This window comes from Schistocerca cancellata, chromosome 1 (genome assembly GCF_023864275.1).
Source record: "Schistocerca cancellata isolate TAMUIC-IGC-003103 chromosome 1, iqSchCanc2.1, whole genome shotgun sequence".
Classification (NCBI taxonomy): Eukaryota; Metazoa; Arthropoda; class Insecta; order Orthoptera; family Acrididae; genus Schistocerca; species Schistocerca cancellata.
In genome coordinates this window covers 156,671,852-156,699,818 of record NC_064626.1, presented here as the reverse complement: position 1 = coordinate 156,699,818, position 27,967 = coordinate 156,671,852, and the positions used below count along the sequence as shown (strand labels likewise).

General features: G+C 39.6%; 1 protein-coding gene across 1 annotated transcript in view; it reads right to left on the bottom strand.

The window, feature by feature from the left end:
• Positions 1 to 744: 744 nt before the first annotated feature.
• Positions 745 to 27,967, bottom strand: part of LOC126167560 (putative phospholipase B-like 2) — a 158,911-nt gene continuing 131,688 nt past the window's right edge. Inside the window, exons 6-8 of the mRNA XM_049920486.1 lie at positions 14,334 to 14,659; positions 2,550 to 2,743; positions 745 to 1,143 (exon numbers count right to left, since the gene is read on the bottom strand). Coding sequence (XP_049776443.1) covers positions 899 to 1,143; positions 2,550 to 2,743; positions 14,334 to 14,659 — 765 coding nt within the window. The 3' untranslated portion in view covers positions 745 to 898. The remainder of the gene's footprint in view (positions 1,144 to 2,549; positions 2,744 to 14,333; positions 14,660 to 27,967) is intronic.

Genomic DNA, 27,967 nt, shown 5'->3' with positions numbered 1-27,967 from the left:
TAGTTTCAGTCTAATTTCTTTTCTGATAAAGTTGTTTTCATGCTTTTGAATTTCTATGGCCTCTCTGTACATTCTAGTATAGTAATTATTTGAGTTCAATAAAACCATAGAACTGGAGAATGGTATTTGGTGGCTCCCTGGACTCAGTGTAGGCTCTGCTACTGCTGATTTACTTGTCTTTCCCAGATGACAATTGTTTCTCTGCTCCTCAAACTGAGTGTTAATAGTTTTTTTTCTTTTGTAATTCCTGTGTACACTTGACTGCATGCTCAAGGGATTTTATACACTCCTGCTGTAACAAGTAGCAGGCATATATCCACTACAGTGTGGTTTAAACACTGTTTCAATTCTGTGTCTTCTTAGATCTTGCTGAGTGATTTGTGATTCTATTTATGAACTGAAAGAAAAATTTTTCTTCAGGAGGTAATACTGTAATGCATGTAACAAGCATAAATGTAAGCATGTGAGTCCTGTGTCACAAGTGATATAGAGAGAAGCTTTATCATTGCTCTTTTTGATAATGTGTTTCTTATTTTCTTGCACATTACTGATATTGTTCCATCTGACTGGAATTTATGGAGTTTATATTTTTTTTCTTTTTATGTTGCATGTACGTATAGGTGTGTGTGTGTGTGTGTGTGTGTGTGTGTGTGTGTGTGTGTGTAATCATGACTACAGCATTACAAGAATTAAATCACCTATGGGAACAGAAGCACCAGGATATACTACAGCTTAAAAAGGTACTTCCTACAAGAACACACATTTATTCTTACACAACACAAAAAAGTTACAAACATTGTAAATGTGGCTTTATAAACAAATTTCTCATCTGCACAACCAACTATCCACTTGACACCACACTCAGAATTTTGTGGTATTTAATGTGCACACTGCACTATCAATGACTACTGTGCCAATGCCACTCGTGTAGAATTGGCTTGAAAGTCCACCTGTCTGGGTGACCAACATGGCTGATTGTGTCTCCAAAATCAGATTTGCTCCACTGGAATGGAGGCAAGTGAGACCCGGTTGTGGGTCCTGAGACTGACAGAAACTGAAGCTTGGACACTAATGTACTGTTGGTCACCTTGGCGTCAGTCGCACCATGTGAACGGTGACCCAGACTTGGGAATGGATAGGTACCTGAAATGTGCAAATATTGTTAAAGTGAAAAATTTATAGGTATTATGAAATTTAATTTAACAGTTCAAAAACAGTAAGTATAAATTATTACAGAGCAATTACTATGTATGCTTGTTGGTTCCAATTCAACAATATTTTGCCAAGTCTGTCTGTTTTTAGTGCTCTCTCCAGTTAGTAACTACCAAAAATTTTAGGTTCTTCACATAGATGAAAATCTCATTCTCAGTTGTCCTGGCAGTCTTTCTCCTCCAAGGGATGATTCTGCCACAATCTTGATGAAGCTGTCTTCTGATGATCTCTTTACATGCCCACGCCACTTAACCCATTCAGCTTTTATTTTTGCTGAAATGTTGGGTTCTTTAACAAGATCACATGGATCTGTAACTATGTACAGAACATCGTACACATATACTTCTTAGAAAAAGGGAAAATAATCACTGTACAATTTAACAGTGTGAAGTTGGACTGATTTAGCATGAAACCAAAATAAATATGACTCCATTTGGTGAAAAAATAATGTGATACCTTGCCACAAGACTGCAGCAACACATTCATAAGGAGTTATTGCTGTGAAACTGCAATATCGATTGCTGCCACAGCTCATCTGCACTGGTGTCCTACAGATACTTTGTACCCAACATGAAGAAATGGCTCACAGGTAAAAAGGAATCCAACTCTTATGACATCATCATCAAGGCAGAGCGTGTTTGAGAGAGATTAACAGTTCTTTTTTTTTCTTCTTTAAAGAATTTAAAAAAAAAAATCAGTTCTTGGGAAAACTGTCTGCACTTACATGGAGGCTTTATTCAAATACTAATTAATTAGTTTTTGAGAAATTGCTTTTTCATTTCTAACCTGGATACTCCACTAACTGGCACCATGTGAAGCCGTTTACCACTGTAGTAGTGGACCTTTACATCTCACCAGTAACCCTGGAACCCTGTATATGTCAAACTTCTCAACCTGTATTACATCTTATATAATCTCCATGGGGCACAAGAGTGTGAACAAGTGTTTCTTAGATAACAGCAGCTGTCCTTACACATGAAATCGCCTTTTTTTCTATTTTCAATGTACTTGCAGAGGTATTGGCTCACTGACCTGGACCAATCTATTCAAGTACTTTTCTACACACTTAGATGTTCAAAAGTCATCCTGACAGCATTATTTTTTATAGTGGCAGCTCAATATTACTCAACACTTTTGCACTCATCAGATTTTTCCAGTGATGACATACAGACAGACAGTGACAGATTTCTGCCTCCTATGTGAGTTCTGCTAGAGTTGTTGCTGTGGAAGTTCCTGTGTTAGCTCTTTTTAACATTAACATAAATATAATTCAATAATGGATGTGGTAATCATGTAACTCACTAACAACTCACACACAAACATAATGAAGCACTTACCATTTTTGGGATTGAGATCACATCGTGCAGCAATAGCATTCTCTGCACTGTAGGGTGGAGTGCAGTTGCATCTCGAAAGCGGATCATGTTGGTAGTCATTGCTTGTCATCAGGCGCAACATAGACGGAAGGTTATGAGCTGTCTTAAAGTCACGCTTGAAGATGAGAGCTCGTGGAGTTTTGTCATGAGTGAACCTGCAAGAGTACGAGTAACTGTTTAATTGGCAACAACTACACTGTACTGTTTAAAAAAGACAAGAAACAATGTAGCATACTAGACAATTCGGAATATGAATCTGGTAAATCTGAATGATATTCAGTGGCAGATTGCTGCTGATCATAATAGAAGCTTTTGTCAGATATGTACTATATTAACAATAATGTCATATTTTGCTTTCTTTATGGCTTTGACTTTTGCAAAACACCCTGTGAAAACCCTGGAAAACTACTGGGTATTAATGAGCATGATGGCACAGAGATTAAGACGCTGAACTTAGATTCAGGAGAAACAGAGTTAAAATACCCATTCAGCCATCCAGATTTTGGTTTCTCATGCTTCCTGTAAATTGATCAAGGTGAATGCCAATATGGTTTCTTTTGAGAATAACGTCGGTGACTTTCTTATCATCTGTGTAATATGCGAGCTGGTGGTCCATCTCTGATTACCTTGTCACTGATGAGACATTACATCAAACCTACCTTTAGTTGCATTACATTTGAGAAGACACAGGGAGTGAAAGCATGCTCAAGTTCAAATCAAAATAGTGGGAGGCATTTCTGAGCACAGATCATGCCAAAAACGACATTCTTGGTAGTTTATCTGTGTATTTACTCTGTTTTAGCTTGTAAGGCAGCTGTATTCCAGGGAATTTTACATATAATGATTCATTTAGTGAGCTGAAGTAAGATGTATTGCAATTTCTAATGAGATGGAGCAACAGCAATATGAAGAAAGGAAGAAGTAGGTTAAAACAAAAACTGGAAATGAAGTTAAAAGAATGCAAAGAAGTTTCCATTATAATTATGCAATGAAGTGATGGTCTAAAAGGTTATGGTAAATACAAAAAAGATTTTATTGTTAGAATATAGGCCTATGATCAACAAAGCACTTTCCTATTACTAAGTGGAGAACTCAGACTGGCTGTTAAGCTCCTGCATGTTACTATACAAAAACTATACACAGGTAGTTGGCAGGCTAATAAGATTGTTTCTATTTCTAAATATATACTCTGTAGGTAACCATAATCCACTTGATGAAACATATTCATCTAAATATAATTGACTTTCTGTCCTATTTAATTCACATGTGAAATGAGAGAAACATTGTTATATGCCTTGGTGCATTTCATAATCTATTTTATCTTTTTTTTACCACCCCAGACGTATTATATTGCAGGCAGCAGAACTATTGCATGGTCTGCCTCTGATATAGAGTTTTGGAGGAACAATGCCATTTTCCTTCCAAAAATTCCCAGCCTACTTCCTTGAAAATTTCTGTTATGCCTCTCCAAACATTCGTAACGTCTAGGAAGTGGTTTTATGTGTGTGTTGCCATATCTATCAGGTATGGACAGCACAACACAACCACAGTACTTTTGCAGCATGCTATACAAGACACATTCAATAAATAAACAGATTTATTTTTAAAGAATCTATTACAAGATTGGAATACAACATTTATTTATTTTTCAGTGTAATCCTCCTAAAGTTCTATGCACCTATACCAATGCTAGAGAAGTTTCTTAATTCCATATCCAAAGAATTTTTGGGGGCATATGTGTCACCAGTATGTACTGCTGCCTGAACTGCCTCACCATCAGTGAATCTTGAGCCATTAAGGGCTTCTTTCAGTGAGTTAAAAGTGTAATAATCTTAATATGTCATATCTGGTGAATAAGGGTGGGTGTGGCAAGAAGGTGAACTTCAGCTGTCCCTGCATGTATCCACGTGCCTTCCTTTCATTTCTGATGTCAAATGTTTTGGAACCCACCTTGTACACACTTTCTTGAACACCAGTACATCATGAACAATACAGTGGGCTGATCTGACCCTAACATTCATCACTGTTGCAATATAACTGACTGTAATATGTTTTCCCACATCAACTCATGAAATGTTGTTTTCTATGACTTCACAGACAGAGCATACTGGGCACGACAAATCTTCAACAGGTGTTACACCCCATTTGAACTTATCTGCCCACTTGTACACTTGTGTTCAACTCATACAATTGTCACCTTATTGCATCTGACAGTGAATTTCAATTGGTTTCAACCCTTCAGCTAACAGAAATCATGACATTCCACTGCTCAACACTGGTTCAAACCTGCAAGGGTGCCACCATCTTGTTTTGTTGATTCCCACCATCCTGCTGTGAGGCAGGTGTGCCAGCCTCATCTTGTAATAGTTCTAGAACACCACCAAAATATAAGAAAGAATCACATACTTTGTCAGAGTTTTCTATTTTTGTACAACTTTTCTGTTTTTTTTTTTTTTACTTAATGGACCATGTATTAGTGCTTCATATGCAGTTACCATTACGGATTGGCAATGTAAGGTTTTATCACTTTAATGATATCCCTCTTGCAGGGATGGCTCCTTAACTTCATAACAGGGTTTCATTGAAAGACTGTTTCTCAGGCATGAAACCAACTTCAGAATGGGGGAATTTAACACAAGCATGTTAATCAAACATCCAAACTCAACCTTGTAGCACAGCTCATATGACAAGCGAATATGTCTACAAGTGGTTTACTGAGCCAATAGTTTAAGGCTTAATCTTACAAAGACTGATATTAAGCAATTTCAAAACAGTGATAACTTGTTAGCACCAAAAGTGGCCAATGCATATTCAGCAGCAAGCAGTAACAATACTAAATATGATAGATAACTATATATCTTGCAGAAGCCTTATTAAGGTATTCTGAATTCATACATCCCTCTCCCCAACACATTTACCCCTTAATGGTTTTTGTAGCTGATGATCAAAATAATTTTCAGCTGAATTATGATTACCACAATCACAATACAAGACATACCCAGAACCTCCCCCCAGAGACCATGTCTCTCCCCACCCCAACCACTCGCCACACTCCTACCTTCTACATGCTTCCTGAAGTCCATACACTCAACCACCCAGGACACCCCATTGTAGACAGTTACTGTGCCCCCATAGAGAATCTCTGCTCTAGTAGGCGAATGACTTCGTCCTATTTCTCGCAATCTACCCTCCTACATTAAAGATACCAACTATTTCCTCCACTGACTCTCCACAGTTCCTGTTCCTTTATCACATGGTGCCTTACTCATTATTATTGATGCCAACTCCTTCTACACTAACATCCCTAATGCACATGGTTATTTAACACTACCTTTTCCAATGCCTGACAGATTCCCAACCTACAAGCTCCTTCCTAATCGCCATGACCAACTATATCCTCACCCACAATTACCTCTCCTTCAAAGGCATTACCTACAAACAAATCTGGAGTATGGCTATGAGGCATGGCACCATCCTATGCCAACCTGTTTGTGAGCAATCTACAGGAATCCTTCCTAAACACCCAGAATCCCAAACCCCTCACTTGGTTCAGACTCACTGACGACATCTTAGTGATCTGGATCGAGAGTGGGGATACCTATCCACATTCCTCCAGAACTTCAACATCTTCTCCCCCATTTTCTTCATCCAGTCATACTCAATCCTGGATGTAGACCTCCATCTCAGAGATGGCCTCATCAGTACCTCAGTCCATATCAAACCTACCAACCAACAGCAATACCTCCACTTCGACAGCTGGCACCTATTTCATACCAAGAAGTCCTTCCCATACAGCCTAGCCACCTATGGCCATTGCATCTGTAGTGATGAAATATACCGAGGGTCTCACTGAGATCTTCACAGACCATAATTACCCTCCCAACCTTATACCAAAACGGGTCTCATCCCTTATCTTTCCAATCACCCACCACCTCTCAAAGTCCCACCGTCCGGCCACATAGGAGCAACTGAATTACAGTCTCTGGCAGGGTCCGACTACCTCTCATTGTGCCCCGAAATTGCCTGTGTGAATTTGTGCAAGTTTTATACCTCTAATGTGGGGCGCAGTCAAAAAGCTGAATATTTAAAGCATTTTTTTGCATTGTGTCTGTCTGCAACTCTATGCCAAAAGAGATGGCAATTATATAAAAGCAAGCATTAGTATCCAGTTCATACCTCGAGTTGCATCCTTTCTTTAATGATTGAAAGGCTAGTCTTTCCAAAAATATTGTTCAGTCCAGTTGATCTTATGTCGAGTTTAATCACAGGAAACTTAGGCACAATTTCTTTGTTTTGACAGCATTACAGAGCTGATAAATTGCTCCACAACAGTGGATATTTCATGTGCAGATTCTCAAGTTGAAGAGCCTTGTGCACTATTTCCTTCCCATAGAGGAAAGTGATGTGATTGAAGTTTCTTATGACAACATTCTGGACTAAAACATTCTCGGTTTACTTGTTGCATCATATCTTGGTACAATTTTGAACTTTATGTAAAATCCTCAGTGATCATTATCAAGACTAATGGATGCCATAGCTGCTGTTCTGGTGACAATTTAAGGCCCATAGATGCCTCGTAATTGATTACTGTACATCATTACATCAAGTTGTCTGAGATCGTGTCTATATCTGCACTAGTTGTTCCAGTGCTCTGGTGGGAACAAAAACAATTCAGAACTTTTGCCAGTGTCTTCTCAGCACCAACACTTACACAAAATAATTAGTTTGTGGCCATTGTCCTGGTTGATGTTTTTCTTGCACATTCTAATTTCCACCACTCCTTTAATAACAAAATCCCTATTTGTAGAAGCATGGGACAAGATTTTAGTTTCACCAAAAATTATTCTGTGTTTATTGCTCATCAACTGTTGATTTATCAAGATATTGATTTTAATGTGCCAAAGGTGTTCTGTACATCAGTTGGTAATGGTATGGATGGACTAACTGATTTAGTTGCTTCCAACTCACAAATAACCTTAAAAATTTCAGGGACTCTAGTCCGAGACTGTCCTTAACTGGGTGCAACACTACTTTACCTTCTTGGGCAGTTGGAAAAAGTTCTTATGCCTCTTCCTCCCAGAACCTTACCTGTTTTGCTAAATACAGAATTGCAGAAAGGATGAAATACAATAGGCAAATGGTCACATAATTGTTTAACATTTTTACGTTTTGTTTATATCCTGGCAGCAAGAAATAAGTTGATCAATCACAAGCCATCTATGGGCTATAAATGGTTACCACGATGGCAGCCACTTAACAGTCAGTTGTTCTTGATGAAGACAATGGAGTATTTCACCAAAAGCTCAAAACTTTACCAAGATTTCAGGTGACAAGTACAACAAAGATGTTTTCTACAAGAATGGTATCATAAAAAACTTAAGTCTCATAATAAACTATGTGATCAAAAGTAGCCTGACACCTGGCACCCACCACCTGGCACTGTCCTTGACGACAGCTTCCACTCTCACAGGCATACGTTCAATCGGCTGCTGCAAGATTTCTTGGGGAATGGTAGCCCATTCTTCACAGAGTGCTGCACTGAGGAGAGGTAACAATGTTCGTCGGTGAGGCCTGGCATGAACTTGGTGTTACAAAACATCCCAAAAGTGTTCTATAGGATTCAGGTCAGGACTGTGCAGGCCAGTCCATTACAGGTATGTTATTGTCATGTAACCACTCCGCCACAGGCTGTGCATTATGAACAAGTGCTCGGTCGTGTTGAAAGGTGCAATCACCATCCTCGAAATACTCTTCAACAGTGGGAAGCAAGAAGGTGCTTAAAACATCAATGTAGGCCTGTGCTGTGATAGTGCCACACAAAATGAGGGATGCAAGCCCCCTCCATGAAAAATGCGACCACACCAGAACACCACCGCCTTTGAATTTTATGGTTGGCATTACAAACACTGGCAAATGACGTTCACCAGGCATTTGTCATACCCACACCCTGCCATCAGATCCCCACACTGTGTACTGTGATTCTTCACTCCATACAACATTTTTCCACTGTTCAACCGTCCAACGTTTATGCTCCTTAAACCAAGCAAGGTGTCGTTTGGCATTTACCAGCACGATGTGTGGCTTATGAGCAGCAGCTCGACCATGAAATCCTAGTTTTCTCACCTCCCGCCTAACTGTCATAGTACTTGCAGTGAATCTTGATGCAGTTTGTAATTCCTATATGATGGTCTGGATAGGTGTCTGCCTATTATACATTACGACCTTCTTCAACTGACGACAGTCTGTCAGTCAATAGACGAGGTCTGCCTGTACGCTTTTGTGTTATATCTGTCCCTTCACGTTTCCACTTCACACCAGAAACAGTGGACATAGGGATGTTTAGGAGTATGGAAATCTCATGTACAGACGTATGACACAAGTGACACCTAGTCACCTGATCACGTTTGAATTCTGGGAGTTCCGCGGAGTGCCCCATTCTGCTCTCTCAAGTTGTCTAATGACTACTGAGGTCACTGATAAGGAGTACCTGGCAGTAGGTGGCAGCACAATGCACCTAATGTGAAAAACATATGTTTTATGGGTGTCCGGATACTTTTGATCATATAGTGTACTTCACTGTTCATCCATTCATCTATAATTCTTATTCATTTCTGATGGGAAAAAACCCATTAGCGAGGAATCTCAAGACAAAAGAAAGAAAGAAAATATTTGCATCTTATTCGAAGTGCACATCCTGGCATTCACCTTCATCACCAGCACCTTCATCAGAGCTTAGGAGTTTAAGCCTGCTTTGGATATTTATGAATCTGCCATTTTTTTAGATATGTCTCTGTCTTCTTTGACCTACTAATGTTTACTGCCCAGTTGTTTTGTCTAACAAGATACAGACATGAAAAAATTTCACCACTGCTAAATAATTATCTCATAGAATATGAAACTACTGACCTGTGTTACATTACAGTTCCATCTCAAAAATTATAAGAAAGCCTCTATCTCAGGCTTTTAAGATTCATAAATAAAATTCTTCTCTACTGTACAACAAAATGGTGTTAGAAAGTGTAAATCTACACGGAGAGAAATTTTTGAATTTTTAAGACTGTACTGTAAAATCCCTTGATCAACATAAATTAGATGTAGGCATTTTTATAGACCTATTAAAGCCTTCAGTGTCCTGGACCATAACATCTTGCTCAAAATATCAGAAGTAAGAGGTGTAGCACATAGCTGGTTGTGTTCTACCTAAAACGTTGCAGGCAGAAGGTAAAACTTCAATACAAATTTAACACTAAGAATAAAACAAGAAACAACCGATTGCTTTATAGCAAATTACCAATTAACTATGGCCTACCACAGGGCTCAATTTTAGATTCACTACTCTTCTTGATTTATGTGGACTACATTATTGAATATACGTGAGTCTCCAAAAAGCTATGCTATTTGCAGATGACGCCAACTTATAGCTTACTGGATACAGCCCAGAAACCTTGCAGTTAACAACAGAAAGTTCTATGAAAAACTTTGAATTATCCACCTAAAACAAACTTATTGTAAATACCAAAAAAACTGTGTGTGTGTGTGTGTGTGTGTGTGTGTGTGTGTGTGTGTGTGTGTGTGTGTGTGTCAGCTTTCATTTGTCCTCCATCTAATCAACTGTGTTGAAGCACAATTAAAAAATGAGCCTTTAGAAAAGGTGTCACTAAATTTTTGGGTCTGTTGGTTCAACAAGGGGACACACATATAAATAACTTGTCTATGAAACTCTCATTCATGTGCTATGGTTTACGAATATTAAAGTCTACAACAAGCAAAACAACAGTACTGCAGGCATACTATGCACATCTCTTTCTGGGAACACTCAACTCACAGCATAAAGGTGTTTCAGAATGCAAGAAAGAGCTGTAAGAGTAAGTTGTGACCTTAAGAAGATGGAGTCCTGTATGTTTCATTTTACCAAGCTTGGTGTTCTGTACGTCTCAAGCTTATTCATTTATGAACCTATCTTGTTCACTGGAGACTATCTCTTGAAAACAGGCAAGCTACTACATAATGAAAATGTACACAAATACTGTTGTTGGAAACAATATCTACACCAACAATATCACAGAACAGCAGCCTATCAGAGGAGCATAATTAACATTGGTATTATACTACACAACAAGATACCAGAGGACATAATTGCTGTGTATTCAATATTTAGAATAAAACTAAAGGCATTTCTATTGAAGCACTGTTTCTATTCTGCAAAAGAATTTCTGAATATCTAAGAAAAATTTAATTGTAATAATAGATACCTAATTTTAATTTACCTACTATGTGTTAATACTATGTACCATTGCAACTTTTCTTCGGCCTGTCTAATATCAATTGTACTATTTGTACTGTCTGATAAAATTGGAAAAAAAATCAATGTATCCATCAGTTATGGGCTGCAAGTGGTGTTACCAGATGTACCAGTATTTCATTAATTCATTGCTAATACTATGAAATCTCTGACCATCTTGCATGTTTTCACTCTTTTTCATTATCAAGCAGTGAATAACCTGTTACATACTGCTGGAACTTATTTCAATCAGTTTTACTTGTTCTATTTGTTTCATTTGTGTTTTATTTATTATTTATTTGTTTCACTGGGCAGATATCAGAAATACAGCTTCCATTTCCAAATAGCAAAAAAATTACTGCAAGAAAATTACGTAATTTACACATAATTTCTTTCCTTACTTTGTGGTCCAGAATGAGAAATTAAGGGAGGTGTTTTCACACACAGTACAACATCTATTAGAAACTACTGGTCACAGAAGGGGCCTTTGATAGTGTAGGAGGCCTGCTGAAGCACCATGCTACAAAACAATCTTTCCAGTCCAAATACAGCCCAAGAAATCAAAGAATCCCGTCAGCAGAAAAAAGAAGAATGGTCCAAACAAATTACTGTGAAAGGAATTCAGAAGACATTTTTGGACTCAATGTGATGGGCAAACTCATATTGCATGCATTTTAAAGAGCAAGAAAGCAGAAATTTATTCATTTGGCCAACACCTCAGAAACAGCAGGATAATATTCAGATTCACAACCTGAGAAGGGGGATGTTTGTGGCCTGTGTGTATACTGTGACTGATGGATTGCAGAGATTATAGACACCAGTTATGAGTTAGATGAAACTGTAGTGAACTTTACGCTACCACACGGACCAACTGCTAGATATAGGTTTCCAGCTGAAAGACAGCAACAACACCATCAGTGCTCACTTCCTGTTCACAATGTTTTGAAGATTGTAAGTGCTCCAGTTCCTATTGGTTCAACAGGAAAGCATCAAAATATCAAAGGAAGACACTACAGCAGTGGAACACATGTTTAGCTCACTTACTAGCTAATTTCAGTACAAAACAGAGTGCACAGAAGTTGTATAAACTGAAACCTTTAAGTCTTTGGACCTTTCACATACATTTTGGAACCATTTAAAATGCTTGAAAATGAGTCTCTTATCTTTCAAAACTAAAATTATGTTAAATAAGGCTAGGTTTTGATTTTTATGAGCCTGTTATGTGATAATAAAACAGGTTTTATGTATGGCAAAAATTTCAATTGTTTATAAAACCTGTTCAACCTAAAAGTGTAAGCTTTACTTTTCAGGAAATGTAGAACTATTTGGTACTGATTAACAGGAAAAAAAATCAAAATTTCATGGACCGTAATTTTTTAAAAAAATCCATTAATTATAAATAAAGTTCAGAATCTATAGTAAAAGAACTTTGACAGATAAATCCAAATGGAGGATTTCTTTGTAATCATAAAGCAATTATCTTTCAAATAAAAAACCAACAAAATATCTAGAACTGTTCCAGAGATAAAGCATTTTAAAATTTTTTCCAAAATTTGCATATTCAAAATGGTATCTGCTGTGTCATCTTTGGAGGGCTGTATCTCTGAGCCAAATTTTTTTGGAGAAAACAAAAAAATAGTGTGTTACTTACTTAATTCTTCATTTTAACATGTGCTAAATTCAACAACATCTGAGACTATGAAGGTAAGATTTTCCCTAGACTGCCTGAATTGATATGGACTGTGCTGTAATGATGTAATGTTCGTAAAAACTGTATGGTGACCAAGACTAGTGTACTTCCATTCAGTGCTAAAGATGGATCACAGACATCCTATGAGACTTCTTGTCAGAGTGATGAACTTAACACTTCATTTGTATTAAAACAAGAATGTATGGATAACAAGTGTTTTGATTTTTCTACTCAAAATGTAGTAAAACTAGACAGTATTTGCAGTTCTAAATATGACCAGAATTATTTTTTCCATTACAGTTTACCGTCTTGAAAAACATTTGACAGTTTATAGATAATGTAAAAACACACACACATGTTGGGGGGGAGGGGAGGGAGGGAGAGGGAGAGTAATTATCATTAAATGATAATGGTGGAAATGAAAAAAATAATTCAAACAGAAGGAAAAAATTCATTGGAAAAATCGCAATAGACAATATGCCTTCAAAAGTAACAGATTTATGAGTCTTTGGCAACCACCCAAATTACTCCCACCTTGCTCTTGGCTTTTTCACTGAGAAAGATCACATGACCAAACAGAAGACAAGACATCAATTAAATTCTGTATTATAATATTGGGGCAGCAGCATGTGTGTGTAAAGTGCACGTATTATTTTACATTATTGATAGGTGTATAGCGCTGCAGTTTTTACGTTTGGACTACATCACCAGCTGTTTATAAAAATGTTTTGTTTTTACACTGAGCAAAAACTTTTGTTTCACAAGAAAGTACTCTTTTCCAAAAATATTAGACTATGCAATGTTGTTTTTCTCGACATGAAGGTTCTAGCAAGGCTTTATCATATGGGTGGTACTGAGCTTCCTATTCCTTGTCCGCAGTAAACTATGTGCAAAAATTCATAAAGGTCACAAAAAGTAAAGAAAAATATCTACTGATCACAAAAAACACAATTTATTATTGAGCTGCTCTCAGTTTAGAGCAAAAAGGAACCAAATACATAAGGGCAGAATTGGGTCAAAAATCATATTTATTGTCATTATTAACTATCTATTATTCATTTAAATGTAAATGAATATAATAGAGGGAAACATTCCACGTGGGGAAAATATATCTGTTTGTGTTTGTGTTTGTTATTGTCTCTATCAACGTACCAGCGCTTTCGTTTGGTAAGTTACAGAATCTTTGTTTCTAGATATATCATTTAAATGTAATAGTTTTGCCTATAATTATGACAGAGTCCTATTGAATATAATATTAAAATAAAAGTAAGCTAGAAGAGAGAATGCAAAATATAATGACAACTATGAGCCATTTTAATATAGTCTTATGTATTATTGCAATAAAAGAACTGTTGACTAACACTGCTGAGTCAGATTATGACAACTTCATGATGTATGTATATTGTTGAAGTAGGCATGTAAGGAGACTTAAAGATTGTCTGTATGCAGAGATAGAGAGAGAGAGAGAGAGAGAGAGAGAGAGAGAGAGAGAGAGTTTTATTGGATGGTGGATGGTAACAAATTGGGAGATAAAGTGAAAGTTTTGCTGTTTGAGCGATATGTTTTGAAGGGGTTAAGTAGAGGCGAAGGTATATTTTCCAGGAACGAAGCAACCTGTTTCCTTCAGATCATTTAAGCATATATGTGAAATATGTTTTGACAGTGCTGAAGCGATGGACTGCAAATGAATCTGCAAGTATCTTTTTAAATCCAGGCAGAGAGCATACATAACACAGCCAGCTTAGCTTATCTGAATTTTGTCTTTAGTACAGACCAGTCACCAAACTTCTTGACGAGGTCCTGGAAGCCTCCAGTATTAAAGATTATGGGATCAGCAGGCGCATTGTAAGATGCCCAATAGGTATTCTTGCGTAACTCCTCCGTGCGATCTTGGTAGCGCACCAGTCCCGGAAGTTGCTCCAGAACCCACAGTGTTCCATTGCTGGCACCACCACTCTTGCCTGGCTTAAACCGCTTGAAGTCTACCACAAACCACTGGTTGTTATAGGTGCCACTGTTGTATCGTGACAGAGTTTTCACCCACGTGCGACCATCTGCAGAAAGACGGTTTGCCACTATGTTCCGCACACTCTCTAGCACCTGGAAATGACACCAACAGGCTCACTGGAAGAGAACACTGACTGCAATATTGTATTGACAAAGATAAAAACACTACAAATCAATCAACTTTGATTTATTGAACCATCTTTAAGCATTTTCCACACAGTTGATGACTTCTTTTTCACACATGGTATAGTTGCTTAATAAGTCAAGCATTTGGCACATATTAAAAGAATATATCAAACAATGGAAAATTCAGGATTGAATGTAAGAATACCAGAGAAGGAAAGTTGCTACTCATCATATAGTGGAGATGCTGAGTCGCGATAGGCACAATCGCGACTCAGCATCTCCGCTATATGGTGAGTAGAAACTTTCCTTCTCCGGTATTGTTAAAAGAATATATATTTTTTATGTTAGACACATCTAATAATCATTGAATATAAATGTCTCATGCAGAATGAAAATATGGCAGACATTAAGTATGTCATAATACACTTGCTGAGAAAAACATTTTAACAAATACACATGAGATGTGTGTTAATCATTAAGTATAAATGCATTATGAAAATAAAGCACGATAGTATAACACAATAAACATTTTAAGAAAAGCTCAAATAAAATAGTGATCAAATCATACATCAATTTTAGAAAATTAAATCATTTTTATAACGTATTTTAAATTTTTCTATCATAGACAAGGCTCTTTGTTCAATCCATTTTTCTGTGTTGTTTCTGAAGATATTCAGCGATATACTGCATGCTGTAGTTGTTAACATATTAAATAATTGTATCCCTATATATGTGTAGCTATTGTGTGTTTTTAAACCTTGGATGTCAATCATCCACGTTCAATGTGTCATACTTAAGCATAGACTGTCACATTTCACAGCTGTCCTCGTTTTCCTTGGTATACATCAAGAAGCTAAGAATGAACGGGGATACAATTGTCAGTATTTTAAGCTCTTTAAAGAATTCCCTACATGATACATAGTTTCTTACTCTATCAATACACCTAATGGCCATTTTCTGCCAGATAAAAATTGTTTTCGCTCCAGAGGAATTGGCCCGTCTCAGGTGAGATGGCTGTGAAAAAAAGACATAATTGGAGTTCTTTAGTAGCCTGTCAGTCACACAAGTCAAGTTTTCTTAGTGTATAGGTGACTCGAGCTAACTTTGTCCATACATGGTAAGTGTGAGTTTCCCAATGCCAAAAAACTTAACTGAGGCACTACAGTTACCATAGTTACAAAATCTGAAAAGAATATTCTACAGGAAGAAAAATACCTTGTGGGATTATCATGAACAACTTAATCATGTTGAACAGAAGCAAGGAGAATCAAAAGGGGTTTTTTGGGACTACATCAGAAGAATCAGTATCAGTACATATGAATTAACAAATGACGACAGTTTGCACGATGCAGAACAATGGGCACTATGCATTTTTGTCCCTGGTTGATCCCAGTAGCAACTGTACCAAAGAAGTTCTTGGATGGGAAAAACACTTACCTGCCATGATTACAGGTTTTTAAATCCACAAATGGTTACCACACCCAATATCTAAGAGACGCTACACAATCTGGGACAATGCCGCAACTTCAGCATCGTAGATTTAAACAGCAGCTATCAACAATTATAAGTAGCACCAGAAGAATGGGCCAAAACAGCGTTTTTAGTCCCATTTTGGCACTTCTAGTATTGTTGGATGTGGTTCAGTTTAAAGAAGGCGCTAACGATTTTCCAATGCTTGTTACATGGGGTTCTATGGAGCCTGAAACCAAAGCAATGCCTTGCTTACCTAGATTACGTAGTAGTAGACTAAGGGCATGCAAGAACACACATGGTGCAACAGCGGGAAGTATTTGTATGGTTGTAAATAGTACAGCTGACTATCAGCTTAAAAAAAATTGTCACTCTGCACAGCAGGAGGTCTGTTATTACGGTCACATTATGGGCCAGGATGGTATACATACTGATCCACAACTTGTGCAAGCCATAACAGATTTTCGAACGCCTAGCATGGTAAAAAAATGTACATTCATACCTCGGGATAGCGAATTTCTATTGAAAATATATTCCAAAATATACAGAGGTAGTGAGACCCCTTATGCATTTGCTGAAAAAAAAAGGTGTAAAATTTAACTGGACTGCACACTGTTAGGAAGCATTTCAGCGAATAAAGCAGTTATTGAGTATGGGTCCTGTTCTCATTTTTCCAGACTGTCAAAAATAATTTTTTCTTGTGATTCAGCTGCGTTCTCAGTCAAGTGGCAGAGAAGAAAATGCAACGTATACGTTCACAGGCAACTGAATGAAGTGAAAAAAGCTATTCAACTACAGAAAAACAAATGCCGGTTCAAACTTTAGGCTTCACACGTTTTCGTCGCCATCTGTATGGACGTGTTTTCAGGTCCTAACCAGATTACATGCATCATAAAAGCCTTAAAATATGGATGAAAAATGCTTGAAAATGCATGAAAAGTGTCGAAATATGCAAGATCAAATAACAATAAAAAATGCTAGTTACTGCGCGCATTACATCTCTAAGTCGGACCTGTGCATATCAATGAGAGGAAGAGTGCCGCTCACGCGAAAATCTTTGCATAAAATCGGTACATTTAGAATGCTGACATTTTCTGAATGCTTTCTGGTAGAGGTTACGAAGGGGGCCCTTCTCACATTTTCTAAAAATTTGCAAAATGGGGGCGCATACCGTGTTTCAGAAATTGTTCCTTCTCTGTTGTTAACAAGCTGATATGTACATGACCAAATTCGAGATATATTGCACGCTTTAAAACTCAGTAATATTTTATTTATAAAACTTTCAATCATGAATTTTTTTGAATAGCATTAACTTTTAATTAATACTATTGGACCAAAGCATCTTTTACAATTTATTTTACATTTTTCTACGATTGTAAACAAACGACCAAGTACGGTTCCAAATGTTCGGAAAAGGACCGTTCAACATCAACTGAGGTAACTGGGCAGTATTTGAATTTGGTTGCTATGTTGGCACTTACTGTTACTGGTAAAAGTCCACCTGCCCCATTAATAAAACTATCAACTTAGCACAAGGGTTCAAAGCCTGGTTTATTGTTTAAAATGTTTTGAAACTTTTCTTTAAGTTATCTTGGGAATACCTACAGCAAAGAGAAGTTCACTTGAATAATTTTATTCATTAACTGAATAGATTCATTCAACGCGAAACCGTGAGTTTCAAGCTTTTTAATACTTGCAGGTATATGGGAAAAATGAGTGCTAATCACAGCAATGTCTTTTTTAATACCGGACTCATTAAAAGGATCCTTGCAGTGGCAAACTGCCAAAGCCCCTGCACTATCGAAGTCGTTTACTACCCCTCTAATGGCCTCGAAATGTTCACTGCAAAACAACACGGCTTTGATCCACGTAACCCAACGAGTTACCACCGGTTCGGGAGGTTTATTTATTTTGATCCAACATCAACCGATTACAAAAAAGGTGTTTTTTGTTCCAATCTTCTGGATAAGTCAGAGCCTTCCTTACTAGAGTTACATATTATTGCCTGGCACTTCTATCTACACAACTTTTTCTAAATTTAGTTGAAAGAACCATGTTACATATAAGGACTATACATAAAATCAACTGTGTACAAGTAAATAGAAAGCTAAACTGAAACAATGGACGTGCGACTGAAATCTTGCATGGTTTAATTTAATTGTTGCCGACGCTACGCGTATGACAGCGGAGGGGATTAACCGGGGGCGCGGGCGAAGGAGCATTGACTGCCTGCCTGTTCCCGTTCCTCTTCTGTAATGATTTCGCTAGGCAGTGGCCTCTCGGTTAGCGATTGCACGCACTTCTAATTGTAAGTCGCGGTAATCTGTAAGACAACAAAACTAAATCCAGTAACATTTTTAAAATATTGTAAACATAGAGCGAAAATAAGCATCGTCACTAGTTTTTAGTTAAAATATGTAATAACCGGTGAAAAGGAGCCAAATATGCAAAAGCATACAATCCGTTCTCTAGTCATAATATGTCTTGCCACACTAAAATGGTCCGCAGCTCGTGGTCGTGCGGTAGCGTTCTCGCTTCCCACGCCCGGTTTCGATTCCCGGCGGGGTCAGGGATTTTCTCTGCCTCGTGATGACTGGGTGTTGTGTGGTGTCCTTAGGTTAGTTAGGTTTAAGTAGGTCTAAGTTCTAGGGGACTGATGACCATAGATGTTACGTCCCATAGTGCTCAGAGCCATTTGAACACTAAAATGGCTTTTTGGAATTCAAGGACCAATCAGTAAGCTAACCAGCTTGGCTTTCACACATAACGAATGTTTTTGAGGTAGCGCTTCGTCCTAGGAAGTCTCATGGTAACGCTGCCCGGTTAAATCACAAAGTACAAGCTGCAGAATGCAAAGGAATGACACAGAAGAGTGACGCAGAGCTCGGGCCGCCGATGTCGACTGCCAGCGGTACGTGAAACAGCTCTGACGACGAAGTGCTTTACACGTGAACATTGTACGGCCGCCGCCTCGGAATGGCAGCCTATTCACGGGAGGAAGAAATGTGGAAAACCCATTACTCCAGTTTAGTTGGGGATAGCGGACAACGAGCCGCGAAACGCCATTTGTGGAAAATTACTATTGGCCACAGACATAACGTTGAGCGCTACGTAAAAATTGCATTGCTTGCCCTCAAAAAGCCAAGTTGAGACAGCAATCCCACTGCAAAGACTGGCTGCAGCAGAGAAACCGTTTCAAATGGTAGGGCTTTACGTCCTCAGACCATTTGAACACCACCAGCGGGAAATCTATATTTATTAACAATAATTTATCATTTCTCACGTTAATTGTGCATGATCGCCACACCAAACCAACAGTGCCTCACGCTTTAGTTAACCCAGTGGCTACTGAAATTTGGCACGCCAGGCACGATAACAGACCAAGGCACGAATTTGTATATCTTAATTACTTAAGCAGCTTCGTCGACTATTGTGCACAAAGAAGTTACAAGTCCGCAAGCGAACTGTAGAACAGTGTGTTCACAGGACATTGAGTAAAATGCTAGGTTATTATGTGAACAGTAACCACGATAATTGGGACACAATATTACGGTATGTCGTAAGCACGTGCCATTCAAAAAGCTACGAAAACATGCGTTTTTGCGCTATGAGGTTGCTTTGGTCGGAAAATGCCCGAATCTTTCTTATTCCAACCTACTTTAGGAGAGGATTCTTCCTTTGTCGTGAGGTGAAAAAAGCTCTAGCGAGAGGAATGCACTAGCAATAAAAAAGCGATATTACCTAAATACCACGTAGGGGAGTGGTTTAGTTACGTATCTAACTCTCACGTTCCAAAGGGTAACACTAAGTTTCCAAAAGGAAACACTCAGGAGTTCATTCCACGGTGGCAGGGAACCTATCAGGTAGTCGAAAAGACATCCCTAGTTAATGTTAAGATACAACTATCGATCCAACCAACAATAATTGTTCAAATAAGTAGAATTCAACCGTTTCAAGGTGAACCCGAAGCACTGCCTCAATTGACGGCAGCTCCTTCCGTAGAGGGAAGGAAACTGGATCGAGAAAACACCAGAAAGAAAGGAAAGAAGAGAGAAACCAGTGACGCAGAATGCACCTAACATTGTTCCAACATACACAAACATCTTAAGACCGCTAGGTAGTCTTATGAGCTGAATGTTTGTATTTACTTATTAGGTTTTATGCTTATGTCTACGTTTGTGTTATTTCTATGAGGAAGATTCACAGGGAACATTTGCGTATAGGTAGTAGGTTAGAGAACTTTTAACAGTGCATCAGTGTATCTAATTAAAATGAAAACATCTATTGTTTTGTTTTATTTGTAGCTGGTATAGAAGTACGAGTAGATAAGCAACTGCAAGTGAGTTGGTATAAGTGAGAATGAATGAGTATATGTGTGACGCTCTTTGGCGTTTCTCTTAGTGTTAAGGTCCCCACTCACGCTACTGCATGCTTGACAATCACACTTGCGCAAGCGTGCACAAATTCCTTGCGCCTCCACACGACTCAAATCCGCACGTACAAGCATCAGTTTGTTTACATTGGAAAATGTCGAGCACAGACGATGATGCGCTTGCTGTTGCAGCCTTTTTGCTTGTTTTACGGAAAAAACAAAAGAGGAAACGCGATATGTGGAGTAAAGAGTGGCTTAAAAAACGAAAATCGTATTCTCATAAAAATTTACGGAGTGAATTGAAGATATATCCTCATGATTGGCATAATTACCTCAGGATGATTGAGGAAACGTATCTTAATCTTTTGTCCCTCGTGACGCCTTATGGCTTAACAACAGAGGATTCTAATATGCTACCACTGCAAAGGTCTACTGCAGGAAACATTCCACTTGATGCTGAACATGTGAGAGAGGAATTTATGAACTACTCTGTTCCTCGGCAACATAATTTTGTGCATTAGCAGTAAAGAAAAATTTAAAAGAAAGCAATGTGTATTGCAATATAGTATAAACAAATAAAAGCATAGGCATATATCTTAATTGTAAAAGTGCTACTGTAACTAAACACCACTATCAACCTATCTCACTTACCTCTATTCCTAGTAAATTACTCGAAGAGCATCTTGCTGTGTCCTGTTCACTTAAAAAGCTGAAAAGATCAAAGTACCACAGAACAGGTCTGTAAACTACGTCTGCTGCCGCCTCCTGACTTGTAAGTGCTGTCCCGTTTCCTTTTTTCTCGTCTGTAATTCGTTCGTAATGTATTAATTTTCTTAATAACAGGATCTTTAGTTGCTGATGGCTCTATTTCTTTGTACTTTGTGAGAAGCACCTCATACGCCGCGTCTCTTTTAATTTTATCGTGATATTCTTTACTTTTAATATTCCATAAACTTGGGTGTCTTTCGTAGCACCTATTAAATTCCTCCAACACTTCCCGGTCCGACATTAGAACGAAGAAGGAAACGACACAAAATCTAAATAAACGAGCCCTCTCCACAGTCTGTGTCCGAATGACAGATATGTGCTTGTTCAAGTCTCCCTACTCTAGACACAAACGAGCAAGCATGGACACGCTTGGAGGCTTGCACAAGCACGCATAATCGAAATTCGGTCAAGCGTCAAGCTGCTTGGGCAAGCCTGATGCTTGCGCTAATTTACCCTATACACGGTCAAGCAAGCTTGCACAAGCACTCTTGCGCAAGCGTGATTGTTAAGCATGCAGTAGCGTGTGTGGGGGCCTTAAAAGATAATTTATAACGGACATTTTATAGGACAATTTAGTCCGAAAGAGGACGCTCTTCATGATGAATCAAAAGATGGTGGTCAATGCGAAAGACGCTCACGTGAGCACTAGAAGAGCCCGTGGAGAAAACTGGGGTCCAAACCCGATGAGTATGTGTTGGATATATATCATTGCGATAACACATACGACGATTTATGGGGCTACAGTGTGGTGGCACAAAGCAAAACAGAAGATGGCTGCTAAGGAGCTTGGAAAGGTGCAGATACTGGTCACTTGTCTGCTTAGCGGTAACAGGCGTAATAAGCGGCACCCCCACTGCTAGGTGAATATCACGCTGGACATGTACCCATTACACCTGTGGGTTAAAATGGAGGCAGCGCCAGAGGCACACACGCTACAAACTTTAAATAACTGGATACCTTTAGGATATACTGAATCCCACACCTATATAAGGAATGTGGTAAATATAGAAATGGTCGGGGAAGTGCCGTCTGACAATATAATAACTTATAGCTGCTTCAATAAACCTTTCTGTGTAACAATTAGAAGCAGGGAGTAATGGAAAACGAACCACGACACCATGCAGGAGACATAGTCCGGCTTACTGACAAGTCGAAAACAAAGGAAAGCGCTGGGGGCGATGTATACCAGGAGCAGCGTATTCTAGAGAGAGAGAGAGAGAGAGAGAGAGAGAGAGAAGCAATCTCTCCAGGGAAGATGGTGTAATGCGCCAAACGCCTTCATCACATCACTTGTTAATGTCGTTTCAACTTATTATAGACTTTAATGTTTTGAGCGAGTAAACAGTTTGTTAAGAGGTTGGTAAAGTTTCCTTATATTTTTATATTAAAATGTTTTGATATGTGATCCCTAATATTGGAGAAAAGCTGTGTCCTGTCAAGTCAGCTAGTTTGCAACGGCCACCCCATTGCTTAATCGCGGCGTGAGACAGATTTGGCAACTACGGAGCAGCAGCTGGCCACTAGAAACCTTTGCCTGCGACTGCTAACAAGGGAAACTCCTCATCGCCCTGCCCCTCCCTCCCCCAACCCCCCCCCCCCCCAAAGATTTAGTGGTAAGAAGGCCCAGCGGACAGCCTGTCAAAAACTGAACACAGATCATGCGTGGTAACAGCAAGAAGGTGTACTGAACTGTGAAAAAAAAGCAAAATAGAAACTGAACGATCTAAGGATAGAAAGTCCAATATAGAGGAATCTGAGAGAATGGTTCAAATGGTTCTGAGCACTATGGGACTTAACATCTGTGGTCATCAGTCCCCTAGAACTTAAACCTAACTAACCTAAGGACATCACACACATCCATGCCCGAGGCAGGATTCGAACCTGCGACCGTAGCAGTCTCGCGGTTCCGGACTGAGCGCCTAGAACCGCGAGACCACCGCGGCCGGCGAATCTGAGAGAACAATGGCGTCGTTGTTTAGTGGTCACGGTGTTAGACTACAACACGGGCGAGCCGCTTTTAAATCTCCTTCGTGCCTTACAAAAAATATTCGCTGTTCTCTCTATTCCAATTGCGCCTGTGTCGTGATATTTCGTCAGTTCGCAACAGAGGAGTGTAAGGAAGGTATCTATAATGATAATTGATTCTGCACAACTACTCTAATAACAGACGAAAAGAAGTGTCTTTCGAATGGGAACCGCAAACGTTTGATAAGGCGACAGGTCAACTGAATCCTCCACCAGAAAACATGTCTGGTATGTCACACACGCATTAGTGACAATACGTGTGTCATACGATAGGAATGTTATGTTTTCCATGTTTTGACGAAAAATAACATCCTGCAACTTGTACTCGTAATGTCGAAAGCGACGATTAATTGTACATCTTTCGAAAGCCGTGTGTGCCGGTCAAAACTTGCAGGTAATAGGTAGTTTCGGGCTCCTTCCAGGTATAAGGGATTTCTCAAATCACGGCTAACCATACATTTTCAGTATCACTTTATGCGTTTGGTCGTTTACTAATCGATAGTTATCAATATTATATTATTTGTGATAATAAAAATTTGTAGACTGCTAAATAACATGGCAAATTTAATAAAAGTTCATCCGATTACACGTATTTTTCCCATGATATCAATTGTAATATAAATAGTAAAGAAAATGTGTTGAAAATAAAAAAACTGACGATCGGGACTCGATCCAGCGATTACGGTGCTTGAACACTAACCACTCGGCTGCCGCAGCTTCATGGTAAAAATGGCCACGCGCCGGTATATATTTGACGACCGAAATTATAATGCGATTTTCTCAATAACGCTTGTGAAGTACGCGCTACTGCTTACACATTTTGTTGTCCTCATGGAGTACTACGACTGTACGAAGTTCGCAGTAAATCCGCGTTCCAAACGTCGTGGCCTCCCCTTGTCAGTGAAATACAGGTTATTAATTTATTGAATATTCATTTTTACTTACAGATTTTCACATTAAATGTTGACAGTGTCCCCCCTGTTGTTGAATACACAATTCAATTCGTCTAATTATGTTTCCAAACACAAGCTGTAACATTTTTTCTGTAACAGAAGCAGTGAATTTTTCAATTCATCGGTGGATTTTGGATGGTTTTTATAGATAGTTGCTTTCGTTGCACCCGAGAAAAAAGAGTCAGGTGGTGTTACGTCAGGCGATCGTGGAGGCCAAAGTCCCTGTGAAATTACCAAAATTAGTTTGGGAATTCTGACATTGCCCTCACAGTATATATTTTCTTTAATGTCGTTTGTTGTTAGCAATATTAGCCTATTCCCAAGAATTAGCAGCTTTCACTCAGTTAATACTAGGCAGAAATCCAATCTGCATGTGGAATGCACTTCCTTGACTCTTGTGGAGAAAGGATTGCAGTATTCTGCTGCATCCATTTTCAATAAGCTACCACAAGAACTCAAAAATCTTAGCAGTACCCCAAACACTTAAGTCTAAACTGAAGAGTTTCCTCATGGCTCACTCCTTCTATTCTGTCGAGGAGCTCCTGGAAGAGCTAAAAAATTAAGCAAATTCCAGTGTTACATTGTTGATTTTCATTATTTAAATTTACGACTTGTCACCTGAATATTTTTTATATTTCATTTTATCTGTTTCTAATATCGTGTTATAATTTCATGTATTGACTCGTTCCATGACCATGGAGACTTCTCCTTAATTTGGTCCCACGGAACAATAAATAAATAAATAAATAAAAAATCTGCAAGCAGTATGTGCGGTTGCACCATCTTGCTGACAATAACCTTTCAGTATTTCACTTAACACAAGTTCTCCTATGAATGGGTACCGAATATCACTGCAGTATCGTTGTGCGTTTTTTTGTTTCGTTGAAAAACCCAGGCAGGCGAACAATCATACGGCACGCGCGGCTAACAGTCATACGGCACTGCAGAGCGACTTTTTGAACACCCCTAAATCTTCTTGCCCGATTTAGGTGGTCGTATGAATGTGAATGTGATGGCTCCCAAGAAAATTATGGCTGGCTCTGAGCACTATGGGACTTCACTGCTGAGGTCATCAGTCCTCTAGAACTTAGAAGTACTTAAACCTAACTAACCTAAGGACATCACACACATCCATGCCAGAGGCAGGATTCGAACCTGCGACCGTAGCGGTCGCGCGGTTCCGGACTATAGCGCCTAGAAGAAAATTATGAAAACTTTATAGTTTGTCACATAAGCTGCAACAAATGAACGCAACAGTTTCACAATCATACAGTTTCTCTGTGCTCTGTCAAAACATATGTTACCGTTTTTGAAGTTGCGTTCCGTTTAGGAAGTTTTGAATCCGTAATTCCTTTCTTGTAACACTGTTCACACCCATTTATTTGTTGTTTTAATTTCTATGAGACGTGGTATCTCGCCTGTTCTCACTATTCATCGCGTTTACTTGCGACGGCAACGTATTCTCATGACATGACTCATACTCTATAACCAATGTATAGAATGACAACTGCAAAGACTACAGAAAGAAAACAAATATTACAGTGACCGAACCGACAGTTCAAAAAAATAAATAAACGGCACGAGCGTGTTTCGAACCCGGCTTTCCCCCTTTATAGTCCAGTACCGTAACCACTGAACCACGACTCAACGGGTAATCTTTAGCGCTCAGTGTTACACTTGGCTTGGTCCGTTCACTGGTAATGACGAAGCATGCTACTCGCCAGCAGGATGACACAGATATTTTGTTGACGAAATTTTAATACAATCTTCTTAAATTCGTGGTTGCAACAATGAAACCAGATCACTACAAAATGGCTCTGAGCACTATGGGACTCAACATCTTAGGTCATAAGTCCCCTAGAACTTAGAACTACTTAAACCTAACTAACCTAAGGACATCACACACATCCATGCCCGAGGCAGGATTCGAACCTGCGACCGTAGCAGTCCCGCGGTTCCGGACTGCAGCGCCAGAACCGCTAGACCACCGCGGCCGGCAGATCACTACAGAACCTCTAAAATTATAGCACATTTATTCCGGAACAACTCCTTGGGAGACCGTTTATATACCCGTCGATAATAGGAGAGCGAGTGTCTGAAACGGCGACTTCAGCTGTCGTCCGTGGCCGCAGTTCTATACAAACAGCGCGGGTCAGGTTTATCTGTGAGTGTTTGCTGCATGGGTTATCTCCTGCAGCGACGGGACAGCTTCGTTTGAGTGGCCAGATACTTCCAACTTATTGGATGAACGTAGGAGTACGCTATTCCCTTTTCCCTTTTCTTGTTGCCTTTTATTTTAAAACTATGGGTCGGGCTAAAGGAAGGGTGACTCAGGCATGACGTCCCGTCGATACTGTGCTTATTAGACACGGGAGACAGGTCTAATATAGTATTGAAGAGAATATTCTGCAGCGCTGTTGTAATGGAAGTTCGAGGCAGATTAAAAACCATCGTACCAACAAAGATCGGAAGGTACAGTACTGCAAGAAAATGCCGAAGTTCCGAATTCGACTGCAGACCATGAAGTTTGTTTCCAGCTATAGATTTCTTAAGTGGAGCATTTGCCTCGTGCCGGCCGAAGTGGCCGTGCGGTTCTAGGCGCTGCAGTCTGGAACCGCGAGACCGCTACGGTCGCAGGTTCGAATGCTGCCTCGGGCATGGATGTGTGTGATGTCCTTAGGTTAGTTAGGTTTAACTAATTCTAAGTTCTAGGGGACTAATGACCTCAGAAGTTGAGTCCCATAGTGGTCAGAGCCATTTGAACCATTTGCCTCGTAACTCAATACCACCCAGGACTTGGGCAACTGAATGACATTCTTCGCCACGGTTTCGACTATCTCTCGTGCCCTGAAAATGTCTGTCCACTATCCTTCCCACCCATCCCACAGTGGTATTCCACCATCCACCGAACCTACATAATGTACTCGTCCATCACTACACAATCCCTGCTCCCAACCTCTTACTTCATGGCTCATATCCCTGTAATACACCTAGATGCAAGACCTGTCCCATACATACCACCACCACCACCACCACCACCACCACCACCACCAGTCTGTCCCGTCAAAAGCAGTGCTACCTGTGACACGAGTCATGTGATCTACAAGATCAGCTCAACTGCTGTGCTGCATTCTATGTGAGCATGACAACTAACAAGCTGGCTATCCCCATGAATGGCCTCTGACAAACTGGCCAAGAAACAAGTGGACCCCCTGTTGCTGAGCATGCTGCCCAACATGAGATCATTTCAATGACTGCTTCCTTCCCACCATCACCAACTTTTCTGAACTGCGCAGGAGGGGACTCTCCTTGCAATACAGCCTACGTTCCCATAACCCTCCTGGCATCAACCTTCATTAGTCATTGTCCTCACCCATCCAGCCCCTTCCCTGTTCCCATTCCAGCGCTACACAGCCCTCGTTCCACCATCGCAATTATCTCCTTTTCTGCTACTCTCGACCCCCCCCCCCCTCATCCCCTGCAACTCTGTCTAACCCCCAGACTGCATGTACCTATCCTACCCTCTCCACCTCGTCCCTTGCTCCCCAGCAGTACTTCACTGTCCCCACCCGACCTTACTATCCCCCTGCCCACCCCAGCCTCCCCCCTTACCCCCACCCAGTCGCCACTCCCATCATGCACTGGTGCTGCTGCTCACAGTGTGGCTTCAGTTGCTATAGACTGTAC